Source organism: Triplophysa rosa, linkage group LG12 (assembly GCF_024868665.1).
Source record: "Triplophysa rosa linkage group LG12, Trosa_1v2, whole genome shotgun sequence".
Taxonomy (NCBI): domain Eukaryota; kingdom Metazoa; phylum Chordata; class Actinopteri; order Cypriniformes; family Nemacheilidae; genus Triplophysa; species Triplophysa rosa.
The window spans coordinates 25,712,382-25,728,310 of NC_079901.1; the positions used below are offsets into that span (position 1 = coordinate 25,712,382).

General features: G+C 45.2%; 2 protein-coding genes and 1 pseudogene across 2 annotated transcripts; 2 read left to right on the forward strand and 1 right to left on the reverse strand.

Moving 5' to 3' along the window:
• Window positions 1-120: 120 nt before the first annotated feature.
• Window positions 121-4,028, forward strand: hdc (histidine decarboxylase). The gene is made up of 12 exons (XM_057347730.1): window positions 121-250; window positions 476-648; window positions 957-1,070; window positions 1,152-1,274; window positions 1,351-1,491; window positions 1,576-1,719; window positions 1,811-1,877; window positions 1,967-2,129; window positions 2,379-2,466; window positions 2,545-2,643; window positions 2,736-2,837; window positions 3,023-4,028. Exons 1-12 carry the CDS (start codon window positions 223-225, stop codon window positions 3,677-3,679), a joined length of 1,899 nt encoding a protein of 632 aa, XP_057203713.1. The 5' UTR covers window positions 121-222; the 3' UTR covers window positions 3,680-4,028.
• Window positions 4,029-5,058: 1,030 nt separating this feature from the next.
• Window positions 5,059-9,536, reverse strand: LOC130562613 (long-chain fatty acid transport protein 2-like; annotated as a pseudogene).
• Window positions 9,537-9,722: 186 nt separating this feature from the next.
• On the forward strand, window positions 9,723-15,398 carry gatm (glycine amidinotransferase (L-arginine:glycine amidinotransferase)). The gene is made up of 9 exons (XM_057348125.1): window positions 9,723-12,199; window positions 12,979-13,194; window positions 13,528-13,723; window positions 13,784-13,974; window positions 14,184-14,321; window positions 14,403-14,567; window positions 14,656-14,719; window positions 14,809-14,925; window positions 15,001-15,398. The coding sequence occupies exons 1-9, from the start codon at window positions 12,131-12,133 to the stop codon at window positions 15,111-15,113; spliced, it is 1,269 nt and encodes a 422-aa protein (XP_057204108.1). The 5' UTR covers window positions 9,723-12,130; the 3' UTR covers window positions 15,114-15,398.
• Window positions 15,399-15,929: the final 531 nt, after the last annotated feature.

The following is a 15,929-nucleotide window of genomic DNA, read 5'->3' on the forward strand; positions in this document are numbered from 1 at the left end:
CTGAGGGGTTTGTAATAGAATTCCTGCGTCTCTATGATCTTTAGTTCCTGTAGATGACATGTGAAATAGATGTGCAGGTGATGTTTCTCTCACGCTGTGGTTCTCCGTAAGTAAATGTTGAGTGCTTGTACGTCAGCGGGCAGAGCTGTGTGAACATAAAAGCCCTGTGAAGAGAGAGAGAGAGCGAGAGAAACACATCCACAGACAGACAGACGGGTGAGGATGGAGGCAGACGATTACACACGGAGAGGTACTTCTGGTTCTTTTGTGTGTTCAAACAATGCTTTAAGAATCCTCAAAGAATCCTAACGTTTTAATTGCTTAGAGTTTAATATGATTTTTGTTTCTTTTTGGAACTTTCATTTTCTGCTCATCTAATGTCTCATATAGTGTTTGTGTGTATTTGTGTTGCTCTGTTTTGTACTGTATTTGATTGATATGTGGTGATGCTTTTTAATCGTGTGTGTGCGTGTAGGGAAGGAGATGGTAGATTTCATCCGGCGGTATCTCACAGGCATTCGTGACAGGCGTGTCGTTCCAGACGTGCAGCCAGGTTTCATGCGTCCTCTGCTGCCCACCTGTGCCCCGCATGAACCAGAGGACTGGAACTCCATCCTGCAGGACGTGGAGAACATCATCTTGCCCGGGGTCTGTCTGTCTGTCTGATTCTGTCTGTCTGTCTGACTCTGTCTGTCTGTCTCTCAGCTGTCTGTCTGATTCTGTTTGTCTGTCTCTCAGCTGTCTGTCTGACTCTATCTGTCTGTCTGATGGTATGGCTGTCTGACTCTATCTGTCTGTCTGTCTGTCTGATTCTGTCTGACTCTATCTGTCAGTCTGACGGTATGTCTGTCTGTCTGACTCTATCTGTCTGTCTCTCTATCTGTCTGTTGGTCGGTCGGTCTGTCTGAGTCTGTCTGATTGTATATATGAAGTAATGTTGTGTGTGTGTGTTGTAGGTGGTGCATTGGCAGAGTCCTCACATGCATGCGTATTTTCCAGCGCTGAACTCATGGCCGTCTCTGTTGGGTGACATGCTCGCAGATGCTATTAACTGTCTCGGCTTCACCTGGGTATTAAAAACAAAACACACACACATCAAGCGTCCTCCATCAGCCTGTTGTGTTGAGGTGTTGAATGTTTGTGTTGTGTAGGCTTCGAGTCCGGCGTGCACTGAGCTGGAGATGTGTGTGTTGGACTGGTTGTGTAAAGCGCTGGGCTTACCAGATCACTACTTACACCATCACCCACAGAGCACTGGAGGAGGAATACTGCAGGTAAACACACACAACACACACTGACACTACATCAGCATGAGTGTGAGAGTATTCAGTGTGTGTGTGTGTGTTGTAGAGTACGGTCAGCGAGTGTACTCTTGTGGCTCTTCTGGCTGCCAGGAAAGACAGAATCCTGCAGATGAAAAGCGAATCGTGTCACGCTGACACAGACGAGTCTGTGCTGAACTCTAAACTCATCGCATACGCATCCGATCAGGTGTGTGACCTTCACCCTTCACATGAATGGGATTTATAACTTCATCATCATTATTACTGCATTTGTTGCGTTTGCTATATTCAGGCTCATTCATCGGTGGAGAAAGCAGGTCTGATCTCGCTGGTGAAGATCAGATTTCTGGAGACAGACGAGGCGTTTGCGTTGCGTGGAGAAACTCTTCAGCGTGCCATCGAGGAAGACAGAAAGAATGGATTCATACCTGTCATGGTCTCTCTCTCGCTCTCAGATTCACATTCAGATGATTTCATTCTGCTGAAATGTAGGATTCATAAAACCAATGTGTGTGTGTGTTGCGCAGCTGTGTGCGACGCTCGGCTCCACTGGTGTGTGTTCATTTGATCGTCTGGATGAACTGGGTCCAGTGTGTAAGTGTGTTTCAGGATTTCATGAATGACTTGATTCCCAGTATTGTGTTGTTTTTGTGAGTGTTGTGTGAACTTGTGTGTGTGTTCAGGTGCGCGTGAAGGTCTCTGGCTGCATGTGGATGCGGCGTACGCAGGTTCAGCTCTTCTGTGTCCTGAGCTGCGCTACTTCATCAACGGAATCCAGTTTGCAGACTCGTTCGTCTTCAACCCGTCCAAGTGGATGATGGTTCATTTCGACTGTACGGCGTTCTGGTGAGAGATGCTGATGATTTCTGATTCTTTCTGCCATGAAACCCCCCCACAGTTTGAATGACTTCTCAAACATAATTGAGCGTAAAGCATTGTTTGAAGTCCGTACGTTTGCCTCGTACACATTCTTATTGTGATGAAACACGGTATTCTTTCTTTCTCTATCCAGTCAACGTGTAAAAGTGTCACAGAGTTTTATGTTGATTCAAATGTTTGTGTGTTGACGTGAGAGATGTTCATTAACGTCTGCAGGGTGAAACATAAACTGAAGCTTCAGCAGACGTTTACCGTGGACCCGCTTTACCTGAGACATGACAACTCTGACACGACTGACTTCATGGTACAAACACATTTCAAATCATCACGTGTTCGTCTCTTTCGCTGTTGTTCGTTGACGTTCATCTCGTGCTTTCTGCAGCACTGGCAGATTTCTCTGAGTCGACGCTTTCGTTCGCTGAAGTTGTGGTTTGTGATGCGTTCGTTTGGACTGAAGAACCTGCAGGCTCACATAAGACACGTAAGAGTGGCCATCATGGACGTCGACAGACTACCTGAGAGAATAACAGCTGAAAGATGTGTTTTGTGATGATGTGTTTCCTGTGATGTCAGGGTGTGGAGATGGCAAAGCTCTTCGAGTCTCTGGTCAGGAGTGACACAAACTTCCAGATTCCAGCTCAGCGTCACCTCGGGCTCGTGGTTTTCTGTTTAAGGGTGAGCGAGAAACAACACTTTCATGTTCTGTACCCATGCCCTCCCCATGTTCTGTTCTCTTAGCTCCAGTTTTTCACATGGAAAAGTGTTTGTGTGCCGCTTGACTGCAGATGCGTGGGACTTCACGTTATGTTGCTTGTTGTGTCACGTGACACTGACGTCAAAAGTTCTCATGTTCTCCGCAGGCAGGGAACGGCCCGACGCAGGAGTTGCTGAGAGAACTGACGAAGTCCGGGCAGATATTTCTGATTCCCGCCGCCATCGGAAACAAACTCATCATCCGCTTCACGGTCACGTCTCAGTTCACCAGCGCTCAGGACATCGAGAGAGACTGGAAGCTCATACAGCAGACGGCCAGAGAGGTGCTGCAGACCCGCGGGCTCACGCGAGAGCCCAGCCTGGTTTCCGACGGCGACAGCTGCGAGGAGAACGCTGAGGAGGAGCAGGAGGAGGTCCTGATGAGCATCCATTCCGAGCTGAGCAGAATGCGTCTGGAGCCCATGATCGACGAGCGTCTGGTGCGGCAGGGACAGAGACGAGCCATCCGCTCGCTGAGCTGCAGCGCCGAGCTCCCGCCCGCCAGACCTGATCGCAGCCACCCGTCCAACGAGGCCCTGCCCTCGGGCTCCCTGCCGCAGATCCCCGAGCGGCCGGCACGCTTCGAGCCACGGGCGCAGAAGCGCTTGCTGAAGGTCCACAGCGTTCCCAGTCTGTCGCAGGTGTGGGCGCAGTGTGGCATGCAGCAGCTCTATCACCCCTTTAAGAGAGGCTGGGTCACCAGCCGGGCGAGCTGCTTCAACTGCTTCCCTTTAGCCGACAGCCGCCCTCTGCCCACCAAATAACACCCATACTGACAACAACAACACACACACACACACACACACACACACACACACACACATCAAACACGTACATCACGCACACACACACATGTATGTCTTTATTAATACACACGCATTCATTTCCAGTCAAGCGTTTAAAAATACTTTACTGAGTTCATGTTTGTCTTGATCTTCATCAAATACTGAGTTCATGTTTGTCTTGATCTTCATCAAATTCTTTTGAAGTGTTTTATTATTATCATTGTTTCTGAGCACAGACTCTACTTTTTAACTGTTAGTTTATAGAGAACCACAGAAATGGTGAATTATGAATATGATTTGGTGTTTAGGTCAATAAATTCATCAAAGACGTAATGAGAACATGTGTTTCTTCAGAAGAGTTTATCCTCCTGCATCTCATCTGTTCACATCACTCTTGTTGTGCTGCACATGTACCGTACAGCGGCGCGTTCCCGTCAAAGATTGACACGCGCTTTAGCTTTTCGGCAGATGACTCCTTATGACGAGTGACCAGTTATCAGTCTCGCGATGTTCACAACACAAAACAAATGAAAGAACGAAGAAGCCCAAACAACACCGAGAGATCGCGAGAGCCGCTGACTGACAAAAATGATTTGTGTCCCCAAACATAATATAAAGCCTTATATAGCCTAGACTAACTTACAACATTTATTTGATTAAAGGTTCATGAGGGGAAATGTACAAGGAGCGACCAGAAGAGTGCATTATTTATCAGGTTTTTAAAATATAAAAACTCACTTTATTAAGAGTTTTGCATTGCATTCTGACGAATGTATATAACAGCAGAAAAGCTTACATCACAAACGATAACAAGTTCTTCTTATTATTCCTCCTCCTTTTTAATCAATAAAAACGTCAACAAAGAAGTTGTGTAACAATATTAAAGCTGCAATCTAATAACCTTTGTCTCTCTGTCACCATCTCTATATCTATATGAAGTACTTTCTATATTTTTGTGTTGAAGTGAATGTGCAATCTGAGTCACGAACGGTGGGTGGTGAGAGACACGAAGACAAGGACAAAGGACCCAAGTGCAGACAGCGGGTAAGGGGTTAACACAAATTTTAATAAATAATAAGCAACAAAACAACGACCCACGTGGGGGTAAAGTAACAAACATGGAAACAGGAACAAGACTAACTAAACTAACAGGACTAGACTAAAACACATCACAACTACAAAATAAACTAAAGTAACTCAAAGACAGGAACTCACCACATCACACAAACACGACACAGTACAATGAACCAGCACGAGACAGAAGACACAAGGGCATTATAAAGGGGATAAATCAAGAGGGAACAGGTGTGAGACATGAACTAATCAACAAACAATAACGAGGAGACGAAAGGGCGGGAACAGAGACGCCACACCGGAGAGTGGAAGACCATCAGGGACAAAACGTCACTCTCCACATAAAACAAGAGGTTCTATCATGGTTCTGCCACTAGGTCAAGAGAAGCAAGACAAGGTGGGGCAGAACCATGACAATCTGACCCATCAAATGAACTTAAACCAATCACTGTTAAAATCTCTCTGTTTAAAAATCAGGGTAAGATGTATTTATGCACGTGCTCAATGGACTTTTCTTTATTTTTCACCACACAATTACAATGACACCTCACCTCAGCTCAATAACAACAATAGTAACAGTATTGCATTGACACACGATGGTACTGATGATAATAACTCAAACAAGTTCAAGTCTGATGCTGCCGGAGAAGACCTGCTGATAGATGATGGGGCTTAAAGAGACAAACGTCTTCTCACGTTCACACATGAAGTACATCAAGTCTGAAGTCACGGCGGGGTTAAATCCGGCTTCCACCAGCTTCAACTTGATCTGTTTAAACGTGCGCGTCACTTCCATAGAACTCTACAGAGAAACATCCCATAATATCACCACCCAGGACATCAGACACACGTACATACTCGCCTCATGAGAGTCATTTTACCTGAATTCGTATAAACCGAGGTCGTGCGTAAGCGGGCAAGAAACCACAGATGTGATTGAACATTCTGGTGGGTTCAAACTCCATTCCGTCCCTGATTATCAGCGCAGCCATTCCGACGCGTCCTTCCTGACCTGAACACAAGCAGCGTGTCAGTGACATCACACCTGCAGAAATATTCATCATCAAATTTACAGCGAATGACCGAACCTGGAACTCTCACTCCGTACACATTCACCTCCTCCACAAAATCCAGCGCACTGACGATGTCTGAGACTTCGGTGGTGGAAACGTTCTCTCCCTTCCACCTGAACGCAGAATCACCATCAATCAAAACCATCAATCACATGACCTCTGATCTGATCTGATTGATAGAAAGCCAACCTGAATATGTCTCCGACTCGGTCCTGGAAGTAGATGAAACCGTCCAGATCAATTTTCAGTAAATCTCCACTGTTGAAATACACGTCGCCGGCCTTGAAAACATCTCGTAACCTCTTTTTGTCAGTTTGACGCTCATTTTGAGCATATCCCACAAACGGAGCCAGTTCTGTTATCTTGGACACCAGCAGACCCGTTTGCCCTGCAAACACACGCTCGCTCACGTCAGCGTTTACAAATATACCATCTCTGTAATACACAACTCAAGATGGAGTGTTTTAGTGCGGCGGCCGGGATTCATGATGTCTCGTGACCTCTGACCTTTAGGCACCTCCACACACAGGCCTCTGGCGTCTCCGAGCGGCTCGTCTCGCTCTGTGTCGTATTTAACGAGGCTGTACGGGAAGAGTTTCTGAGAAAAACACACACACACGCTCTTTTAAAGAGCCTTTAGATGTACTGCCCCGTCACGTGACTTCAGTGACACAGCCTTACTTTGTGCAGGTAGCTGACGCGTCCAACGGCTCCGACCCGTCCGGCGTAGTTGACAAAACCCACGTTTCCCTCCGTGGAGGCGTAGAACTCCCTCACTTCAATACTCCCAAATCGCTGGAGAAATTTCCTCCACACATCTGCACGAAGTCCATTGCCGATAGCCAAACGCACATCGTGTTCTTTGTCGTCGAGTCTCTGAAAGACAAACAGAGCGGCCTGGAGTTCACGCTTCGGCGTAACCTGAAATCACATCATTAAATGTCATCTGTTCCACATGTCATAATGCGTTCAAGAGATCGGTTTCATTCACTCCTGAAGCTTTACTCCAAATAAAGCGCAGCGGCTATTCTGAGACTAGCGCCCAGCCCTTAACCTGCTCTCTCATTGGCTGGAGGGCCGATCACATGACACTCATGTGCTCTCTCAGAATCCTGTTTCAATGATTGACATTCCAGCGCTGAAATAAAAATCAGACGTTTGACTGAAAACCCTCATGAGTGTAAAGAGTGAAGTGACATTAGCAGAGTGACACTTCAAGTTATTTATAAGAACCAGCTGTGCTGGGGTCAGTTTTCACATGAGAACACACACACACTCCATGATCCCTGCAACAACCTCAACTCAAAATGTCTTCAGTGTTTTACTTTCACTGTCACGTCAACACAATTCACTCGGCGCTCACTGAGGCTGATACGGGTGATGATGTTTTGTTTTATTAATAATAATTCACATCATTTACTCTTCAAACAACAGCTTTTTCATAAACGTTTGACTGGATATGTGAATGAAATCTAACAGATGTGTTGTGTTGTACCTCTGGTGTGTTACAGAGATAGCGAAGAACCTCTCCGATATACTGAATCACCGTCACATCATGCTTCCGACACTCGTCCCAGAACTGAGACGCAGAAAACTTGCGACGCAAAATTATAGTTGAACCTGAATATGAGGGACGTGGAGAGTGTGTTAGTCAGTAGTGTGCGGTGTTTCACTCTTATGTCAATCAGGATGTGATGATGTACCGGTCTCCACAGAGCCCATGAAACCGATGAGGAAGCCAGCAGTGTGATAGAGAGGAAGAGTCACGTAAATGACATCACGCTCTGTTACACCATTAGACGCCAGCACAGCCAGAGCGGCGAGAAGACGTGTCTGATTGATCACAGCAGCTTTAGGAAGACCTGAAACACACACACACACATCATTTCCACCGCTGCCTTTATTCTTTTCCAGTCTATCATCATCATCATCAAATCCTGCTGCCTTCTTATAGGGACAGTTCAGCCAAATATAAAAATTCTGTTTACTCATGACTCTCATGTCATTTCAAACCTTATTTCCTGAACACAAAATATATATGTAACAATATTATCGATGTATCACAATTTATCACAATAGCAAAATTGTCTCAATGTTATCCTGGTCACATGACTTTTATTTTATAAAAGGCATTTTTAGGTCATTTGATCCATCTCATACTATAACTCACACCTCTGAGCAACAGTTATGATCAGAGGATAAAGAAAAGAGGATGCTTATGGCACGTTTCCAACTCATCATTTGTCCTTTTAAATACTGCAAGAAATACCGTTCCGTGGACTTTACACCGAGGTATTATCATACGGTGAGATTTTGATATTGTTACATCCCTAATATACATATATATTTTCAAGAATATTGATAACAAAACAACATTGACACACAAGAGTCGTTTAAATTAGAGTTTACACAAGCAGAATATATTACTTTTAAACTGTAATAGCTAAATATTCTGACACACACATCCATTAGTGTTTGTTTCCTTTATCTTCTGTGTAAGTCGCTGTGGATAAAAGCATCTGCTACATGCCTGAATGTAAATGTGTGTGTGTTACCTGTGGTTCCAGATGTGTATATGTAGACCGCAGGCGATGTGAAGGACATGTTTGATCTGTATGTGTGAGGAACGTCTGCGTCTGAGGATTCCAGCACACGTCTGCTCAGACTCTTCATACATGATGATGTGATCTGGTCACTCATGATGAACATCATCACACCGTCCTGCTGGAGGTCTTCACCCACCTCAACAGCGGCCTGCAACTCTGACACCCACAACAGCACACAACACACAACACAGCAGCTGCGTGTACACCCCTGCTGCTCTGACTGCGCACACTGTCCTAGATATATCAGTGGTTTCCATACTCACAGTCACACTAGTAACAACAGAAACTATGAGCGACACACAGTTTATTAAACGGGATTATGTGAGAAATTCGTTGAATGAAGATTTTTTCAGAGGACTAGGAGGAGTGTGGTTTCCTCTCGTGGTTCTTTTGTTTGTTTCTCACCTGCTGATGCGATCAGGACCTTCGCGCCGTTGCAGCATCTTAAGCTCGAGATCAAACTTCTCGATCTGATGCTGCTGTTGAGCAGCGCGCATGCGCAGCCGAGTTTAGCCAGCGCGAGCCAGCAGAAGATGAACGCGGGCTCGTTGAGCATGAACAGAACAGCCGTGTCTCCGGCTCTTAGATCCGACGCGGTCCGTAACGCGTTCGCTGTTTTATTGCATTCTCTGTCCGCGTCTTTAAACGAGTAACTTTTGTTCTCGAAAACGACGAACGTTTTGTTCGGTCGCGTTTCGACCTGTTGTAAGAATCTGTCCAGCGCGAGAAACGGAGGCGTAGCCTCCTGCGGGAAACAAACTTGAGGAAAATGCGCAACAAATCAATGTGATAGAGAAAGTCCGTCCAGAAATAAGGAGAAATCCGCTTGAGAATGACAGGAGAGATGATGATGACGAGAGCGGTGAAGAGAAGTGACTGAAGGAACATGTTTGTGAGTCGGTTCGGTGTGTTTGGGCCGAAGAACTGAACTTTCACACTCTTCTCTGTTTCTCGTGAAGGCGGAGCGACTCGAATGCGATTATAAACACAACGCGCTTTTAAACAGTCAGCCTCGTATTAACATTTCATCCTTTGACAGGTCTTTGTAATGATAAGAGTATTGAAGGGATAGTTCACCCAAAACTCACCCTCGGGTTGATCCAAACCTGTATACATTTCTTTGTTCTGCTGAACACAAAGGAAGATATTTGGAAGAATGTCAGCAACCAAACAGATTGACTGTCACACTAATAAATGGGGGATGCGAACTGTTTCGCTACTGACATTCTTTCAAATATCTCCCTTTGTGTTTAGCAGAACAAAGACATTTATACGGGTTTGGAAAAATCTGAGGGTGAGTAAATGATGACAGAAAGGGTGAACTATCCCTTTGAGGCTTTCTTTTGACTTGTGGCTTTCGGCTGCAGGTGATCGATCTGTCAGATTGCCCTACCAGGCATGCGCACATCAATGTTACGTCATTTACAATCGGGTTTAGTTCTGGTTCTGGTAGGTCAGCTTTGTCTCGGCCGGTGGCTTAAGTTGTTGCACAACACATCGTTCCAACCTCGCACTGGTTGACCTGCTTTCCACACGTATCACACAAAACATCCATTCAGACATTGTTTTGTAGATTTTCAACTGTGAATAGGACAAACGTCTACCTGTACCGCCTTGCGCTGGTGTTTCCTTCAGAAAACTGGATTAATTGTGTGGTAATAATAACTTGCAGGCTTATTAGTGTTTGATCTACTCAAATCTAACAGTGCAGAAACGTATCAGCACAAACAATATCCCAAACTCACAGTATTGTAAACGTCTGACGATGAATGTATCGGCCCGACTCTCACACATCATAGTTTTGCTCGGTCGGTTTTATAGAAGGCGCTGTTTTAGTGGCAGAACGGCGGTGCGGCGGGTTCACAGGAATGTTGCGTAACAAGACAAGCACTGATATCAGCTTCTGATGATAACAGCTGTTTTACTATAGCTGATCAACTCAACTCAATGACCTCTCGCTTACACACACTGTGACTTTCATTCTGACTCGCACCTTTTCCTCGGTGGTTTGTGTTTTCAGGCATGAGATGTATTTGTATTTTGAGGGTTCTTCTTGTCAGTGTGCAGACCTGAGGAGCTGATCTGGATCTGTTTCTCTCGAGGTTACAGTGATAAGCAGAGGAACAGGATGGGTTAAGCCCCTCTTTACAGTTAGAAGGCAAAATTACTTGTCATTTACAGTAAACCTGTAATCTCTGAAACGTTATCAAATGTGTCTTATAAATAGTTTTCTGTTATAAAACATGACCATGGAATCATGTTCATTGATCAGCTGCTATGTTGTGCTCAGTGTCTTTCATTGGTTTATTTTTGTTTGTTAATGCTTTTACTTTACTGCTAATAATAAATCAACAGGGTGAAAACGTGAGCAGAGAATTGACCCATTTACTTGCTGAATGATAAGCAGCAGGTTTGTGAAATAGTTGTGTAGTCAATAGTGTGGTGTTCCACTTCTGTATGCATCGTCCCGTCCTAAAATGCACATTTGGGTAAATCTTGTGGCTCTGGAAACACTATTGACTAGAACATGTAGTTATATGTAAATGATGTGTCATTGCATTATGTGTACACTACGCACATTATGTGACCATTTGCTGCTGTGTGGTTACATGTAAATGATGTGTTGTTAGTTATACTACGGTTAAACACTTGTACAGATATGTTTACTGTGTAAATGTGTACAGGAAAATGTCTATTGTAAAGTATTGTCATTTTTTGTTACTTGTAATCTACAATTCTGTCTCATATCTGTCGTACTGCCATGTTGGTCTGAACTGCACCCACGTTTTTCACCTACTGTTGCACTTGTGTATATGGTTGAGTGACAATAAAGGGATTTGATAAGAAAGGCTGTATATGCTTTTAAGCAGTAAACATGTGCGTGTTGGTTTCAGACATGTAGCTCAAAACTATTTTAATGTTGTGAAATGAAAGTCTTTCAGTGTAGTTTGCGGATTCTTTTGTCGACGCTGTTGGACGTTATAGAGCAGCGTAGACGTTAAGGCCAACATACACTACAAGACTTTTGCTCAGATTTTCAGTCTGGACTTGTTGCAGAAAGTCTGTGCCGGTCTGCAGATTTGATCAGTTCGCAGTGGTCACCAACCCTGTTCCTGGAGATCGACCGTCCTGCAGACTGCAGCTCCAACCCTGCTTCAGCACACCTGTCTGTTATTATCAAGCAAACCTGAACACCTTGATTAGATAGTTAGGGTGTGTTTGATTGGGGTTAGAGCTGAAATCTTCAGGACGGTCGATCTCCAGGAGCAGGGTTGGTGACCACTGAGTTAGTGTGTTTCTATCTGAAACTTTCAAAAAGTCTGCAAGTGTGAGATATCTACTTAAAAAAAATCTGTTCAGATTTTAAAAGTCTTGTAGTGTTTTCCAGCCATTACGTGCATGTGTTTATTTGGACGAGAACACAGCTACAGTAATGACAGTACTCCGCCATTGAGCGCGTTTGGAGAAACATGCGCACCCGTTGCATCATTTCGATCCGTGATAAGAATGTGCTTCTGTCAGGATCTTCTGCGCTCACGTTGTTTCAGGAATTTCACTCCTACGACCCCTGCCAGCGGCCCCGCGCCCTATAAAAGCGCGTCTCCGCGGCGCGTCTCTCACTTTCCCGGATCACAAGTGCTGCATGTGTCCGAATTTCTGCCTCGAACCAGAACAACATGTTGCGTGTCAGATGCCTGAGAGGAGGAAGCCGCGGAGCTGAAGCCGCACATCTCATCGGCGCTATGGTGACTATACCGCTTTATATCGAGTGACGTATAATCGCACGCGCACGGGCAATTCTAATGCCTTATTAATGCAATACACGTGAACAACACAACGATTCTAGAAGAAATCTTCCCATAAGTGATGTTTGCTACACATGGAGTTAATCGACAATCTATTTTCTGTACAATTGTATATTCTTAGAAATGTCGAGCTGGCTCGCAGTGGCAGGTCATGTGTTATATGATTGATTGACAGCACAGCTGGCTCCTCAAGTGTCCCACTTTGACTCTAGGGAACACTGAAAGAATAAATGTGATCCGATCATCATCATCAGACCTCATGTGCTGCAGCTCTACGTGGGCGAGTGGCGACGTGACACCCTTTATCTCGCTCTGTTTACTTTTCTTTCGCCTTGTGCCCCACTCGGCCGTTTTTATCAATGCAATGAGTCAGAGGGCGATTTGCGCAACGACGGCAGAGGTTTACACTCAACTCTCACTTTAACACGTTACCATCACCCCTTGCAAAAAATAAGCCTGGTTTTGACTGGAAATAAAAAGAAAACATGGTTACTATAGTTACACCATTATAATGTTATCTAGGGTCGTCGTTTGTAGGAAACCTGTGATTGTACAAACTGTAACTCATTAGTTAAAAATGATTTCTCTTTTTTCTGCAATAGATAAAACCATAGTTACGTCTCCTAGAGACCTAAACATGTTGTTCATCCACCAGCATGCGCTCGTGCTCAGCGGGTTTCCAGATGTGATCTCAGTATTGATTTTTGCGTCTCGCGCAGGTGGGTCGCGCTCTGTCGGGATGGGTGCAGCGCGCGTTCCGCAGCACCTCGAGCTCGGCCGCCGCGCCGCTGCCGCTCACCGTGGACGAGCCCGTTACTGAGCATGCGCCAGAGGACTGCCCCGTGTGCGCCTACAACGAGTGGGACCCGCTCGAGGAGGTGATCGTGGGGAGAGCTGAGAACGCCTGCGTCCCCCCGTTTACAGTGGAGGTCAAGGTACAAACTCACACGACTCACCGACGCTAAATGGTGTCACGTACAGTAAATAACCTCTTAAAACACCTGAACTGTATCAACGAAACTCGTTTTTCATGGACACCGCCTGACCATGACATGCGTAGTAAAGCTCTGGTTATACGTATAGCAAAAGAACATAGTTACTACACGTGTGCTATAATAACACCATGGGTAATGTGTGTATTTCTGTGACCCTTGAATGAATACTGTAGTACGTCCAGTGCAGTAACAGCACGACCATAGAGACGGCTCAGACTCTCAAGTCACTCGCTGGCTGTTGTATGAAAGCTGCGTTGTCGTGTGCGTCTGCAGGCCAACACCTACGAGAAGTACTGGCCCTTCTACCAGAAGTACGGCGGACAGACATTCCCGAAGGACCACGTGAAGAAAGCAGTCGCTGAAATCGAGGAAATGTGCAATATTCTGCGTCACGAGGGTGTTAATGTGACCAGACCGGAACCCATCGACTGGTCGTTTGAATACAAAACCCCAGACTTCACCTCCACAGGTACCTGAGCGCTCACATATCCATCATCACCGTTCATATTCACACCTTTATTTTTCACAGGCATGTACGCGGCCATGCCGAGAGATATCCTGATAGTGGTGGGGAATGAGATCATCGAAGCACCAATGGCCTGGAGGGCTCGCTTCTTCGAGTACCGCGCCTATCGGCCCCTCATTAAAGACTACTTTAGACGGGGAGCCAAGTGGACCACGGCACCCAAACCCACCATGGCCGACGAGCTTTACGATCAGGTACGCACACGCACGCACGCACACACACACACGTCTGGTTTACTATCTCCGTGGGGACAGTCCATAGGCGTAATGTTTTTTATACTGGACAAACTGTACAGCTGAGCGAACAGCTCGGCGTGAGTGTCTGTAGCGCCCTCAGGTGGCGTGTCGGTGTCCTTTACTAAGAGACCTAACACTTTATATCCATCTCCTGTGCGCGTGTGTAGGAATATCCCATTCGTACAGTGGAGGACAGACATAAGTTAGCTGCTCAGGGGAATTTCGTCACCACAGAATTTGAGCCGTGTTTCGACGCTGCAGACTTCATCCGAGCCGGCACTGATATTTTCGTACAGAGGAGTCAGGTGACGACGCGTTGGCCTCTGATAGACGCTGTGTTTTCTTATGACAGCTGCCTTGACATGTGACATTTGTGCTGATTACAGGTTACAAACTACATGGGTATCGAGTGGATGAGGCGTCATCTTGCCCCTACCTACAAGATCCACATCATCTCCTTCAAAGACCCGAACCCCATGCACATCGACGCCACGTTCAACATCATCGGACCAGGCCTGGCGCTGTCCAACCCGGATCGACCGTGCCGGCAGGTTAGTAGTTGCTCACGCTGACACCTGCTGTTGATGTGTAGTATGTGCAGCTCTCTCACACTCGCTGTATCCTGAACTTCTTCTGCAGATCGACATGTTTAAGAAGGCTGGGTGGACTGTGGTCACGCCTCCAACTCCTCTTATTCCAGATGGTCTGTAAAACAGCTTCACACACCCGATTCATTGAGTTTCTCGCTGTTGTTCGTTTGATTGAAATCTCTGTCAAATGTCTTCGTCTCAGATCATCCGTTGTGGATGTCGTCCAAGTGGCTCTCAATGAATGTTCTGATGCTGGACGAGAAGCGTGTCATGGTGGACGCTAATGAGTCGAGCATCCAGAAAATGTTTGAAAATCTTGGTGAGAATGGTGTTTTTAGTGCTGGGGCTCCGGAGACGATGAAACGAGCTTTAACCGTCTCTCTCTCTCCTGCAGGCATTAAGACTATTAAGGTCAGCATCCGACACGCCAACTCACTGGGCGGAGGATTTCACTGCTGGACGACGGACGTCCGTCGGCGCGGAACCCTCCAGTCTTACTTCCTCTAGCCTGCCAGAAAGACGCAGTTTTTATTGAGCTCAACGTTGAGCTCCAGCGATGGTTTGATAGCGCTGTGCATGTCAGGGCTTTAGCAAATGAATCCAATGAACGTAATAATGAGTAGAAACCTCAGTGATCTCAATAACAACTGCATCTGTGGCCGGCTGTTGTAGTGACTCCAGTGAAGCAGACAGAGCCCCCCCCCCACATCACCAAGACCATTAAAGACAAGAGTTTCTACCTCCTCCTAGAAGATGATCAAAGACGTATTTACAGTATTTCTATGACTTCATATCATGAATTTTATTATATATATATATATATANNTTATAGTTATTCATATATATATATATACTTTTTTACCCTTTATGCAAAGTGTATATTTCAGTTCTCTTTCTCTAGTGTAAATATTTTAATATGTGCATTTTATTTGCATATATACTGCCGATCAAAAGTTTAGATCATAAAGATATTTTTTTAAAGAAATGAATGCTTGAACTGTTCGTCAACGAAGCATTTTACTGGTCAAAATACAGCCAAAACCAGATCATTATTTCTTAAAATGTCATATGCTTTTAAGATCAGTTTTAGTTGTGATAGTAAAGCCCTGTTTTCAGCTGAATTACTTTACTGACATCAAGAAATGTCTCTTCACATGTTAAAGCATAGAAAAAGTCATTTGTAATATGCTTTCACTGTAATTCTTGGTCAACTGAATTCATCTTTGGTGAATAAAAGTATGTTTCTTTAGGGAATGTCACAGTGATTCCAAACTCTTAAATGACTTTCCCTTGACAAAAGTGTTTTTTATACATCTGCAAGTC

What these genes read in the sequence shown, in the direction of transcription:
- hdc (XM_057347730.1), top strand. Translation starts at nt 223, where the DNA reads ATGGAGGCAGACGATTACACACGGAGAG. An exon ending in CTGGAGGAGGAATACTGCAG is followed by an intron (nt 1,275 to 1,350) that starts GTAAACACACAC and finishes TGTGTGTTGTAG; the next exon opens with AGTACGGTCAGCGAGTGTAC. An exon ending in TCGTGGTTTTCTGTTTAAGG is followed by an intron (nt 2,838 to 3,022) that starts GTGAGCGAGAAA and finishes TGTTCTCCGCAG; the next exon opens with GCAGGGAACGGCCCGACGCA.
- gatm (XM_057348125.1), top strand. Translation starts at nt 12,131, where the DNA reads ATGTTGCGTGTCAGATGCCTGAGAGGAGGAAGCCGCGGAGCTGAAGCC. An exon ending in CGGATCGACCGTGCCGGCAG is followed by an intron (nt 14,568 to 14,655) that starts GTTAGTAGTTGC and finishes CTTCTTCTGCAG; the next exon opens with ATCGACATGTTTAAGAAGGC. An exon ending in AACTCCTCTTATTCCAGATG is followed by an intron (nt 14,720 to 14,808) that starts GTCTGTAAAACA and finishes TCTTCGTCTCAG; the next exon opens with ATCATCCGTTGTGGATGTCG.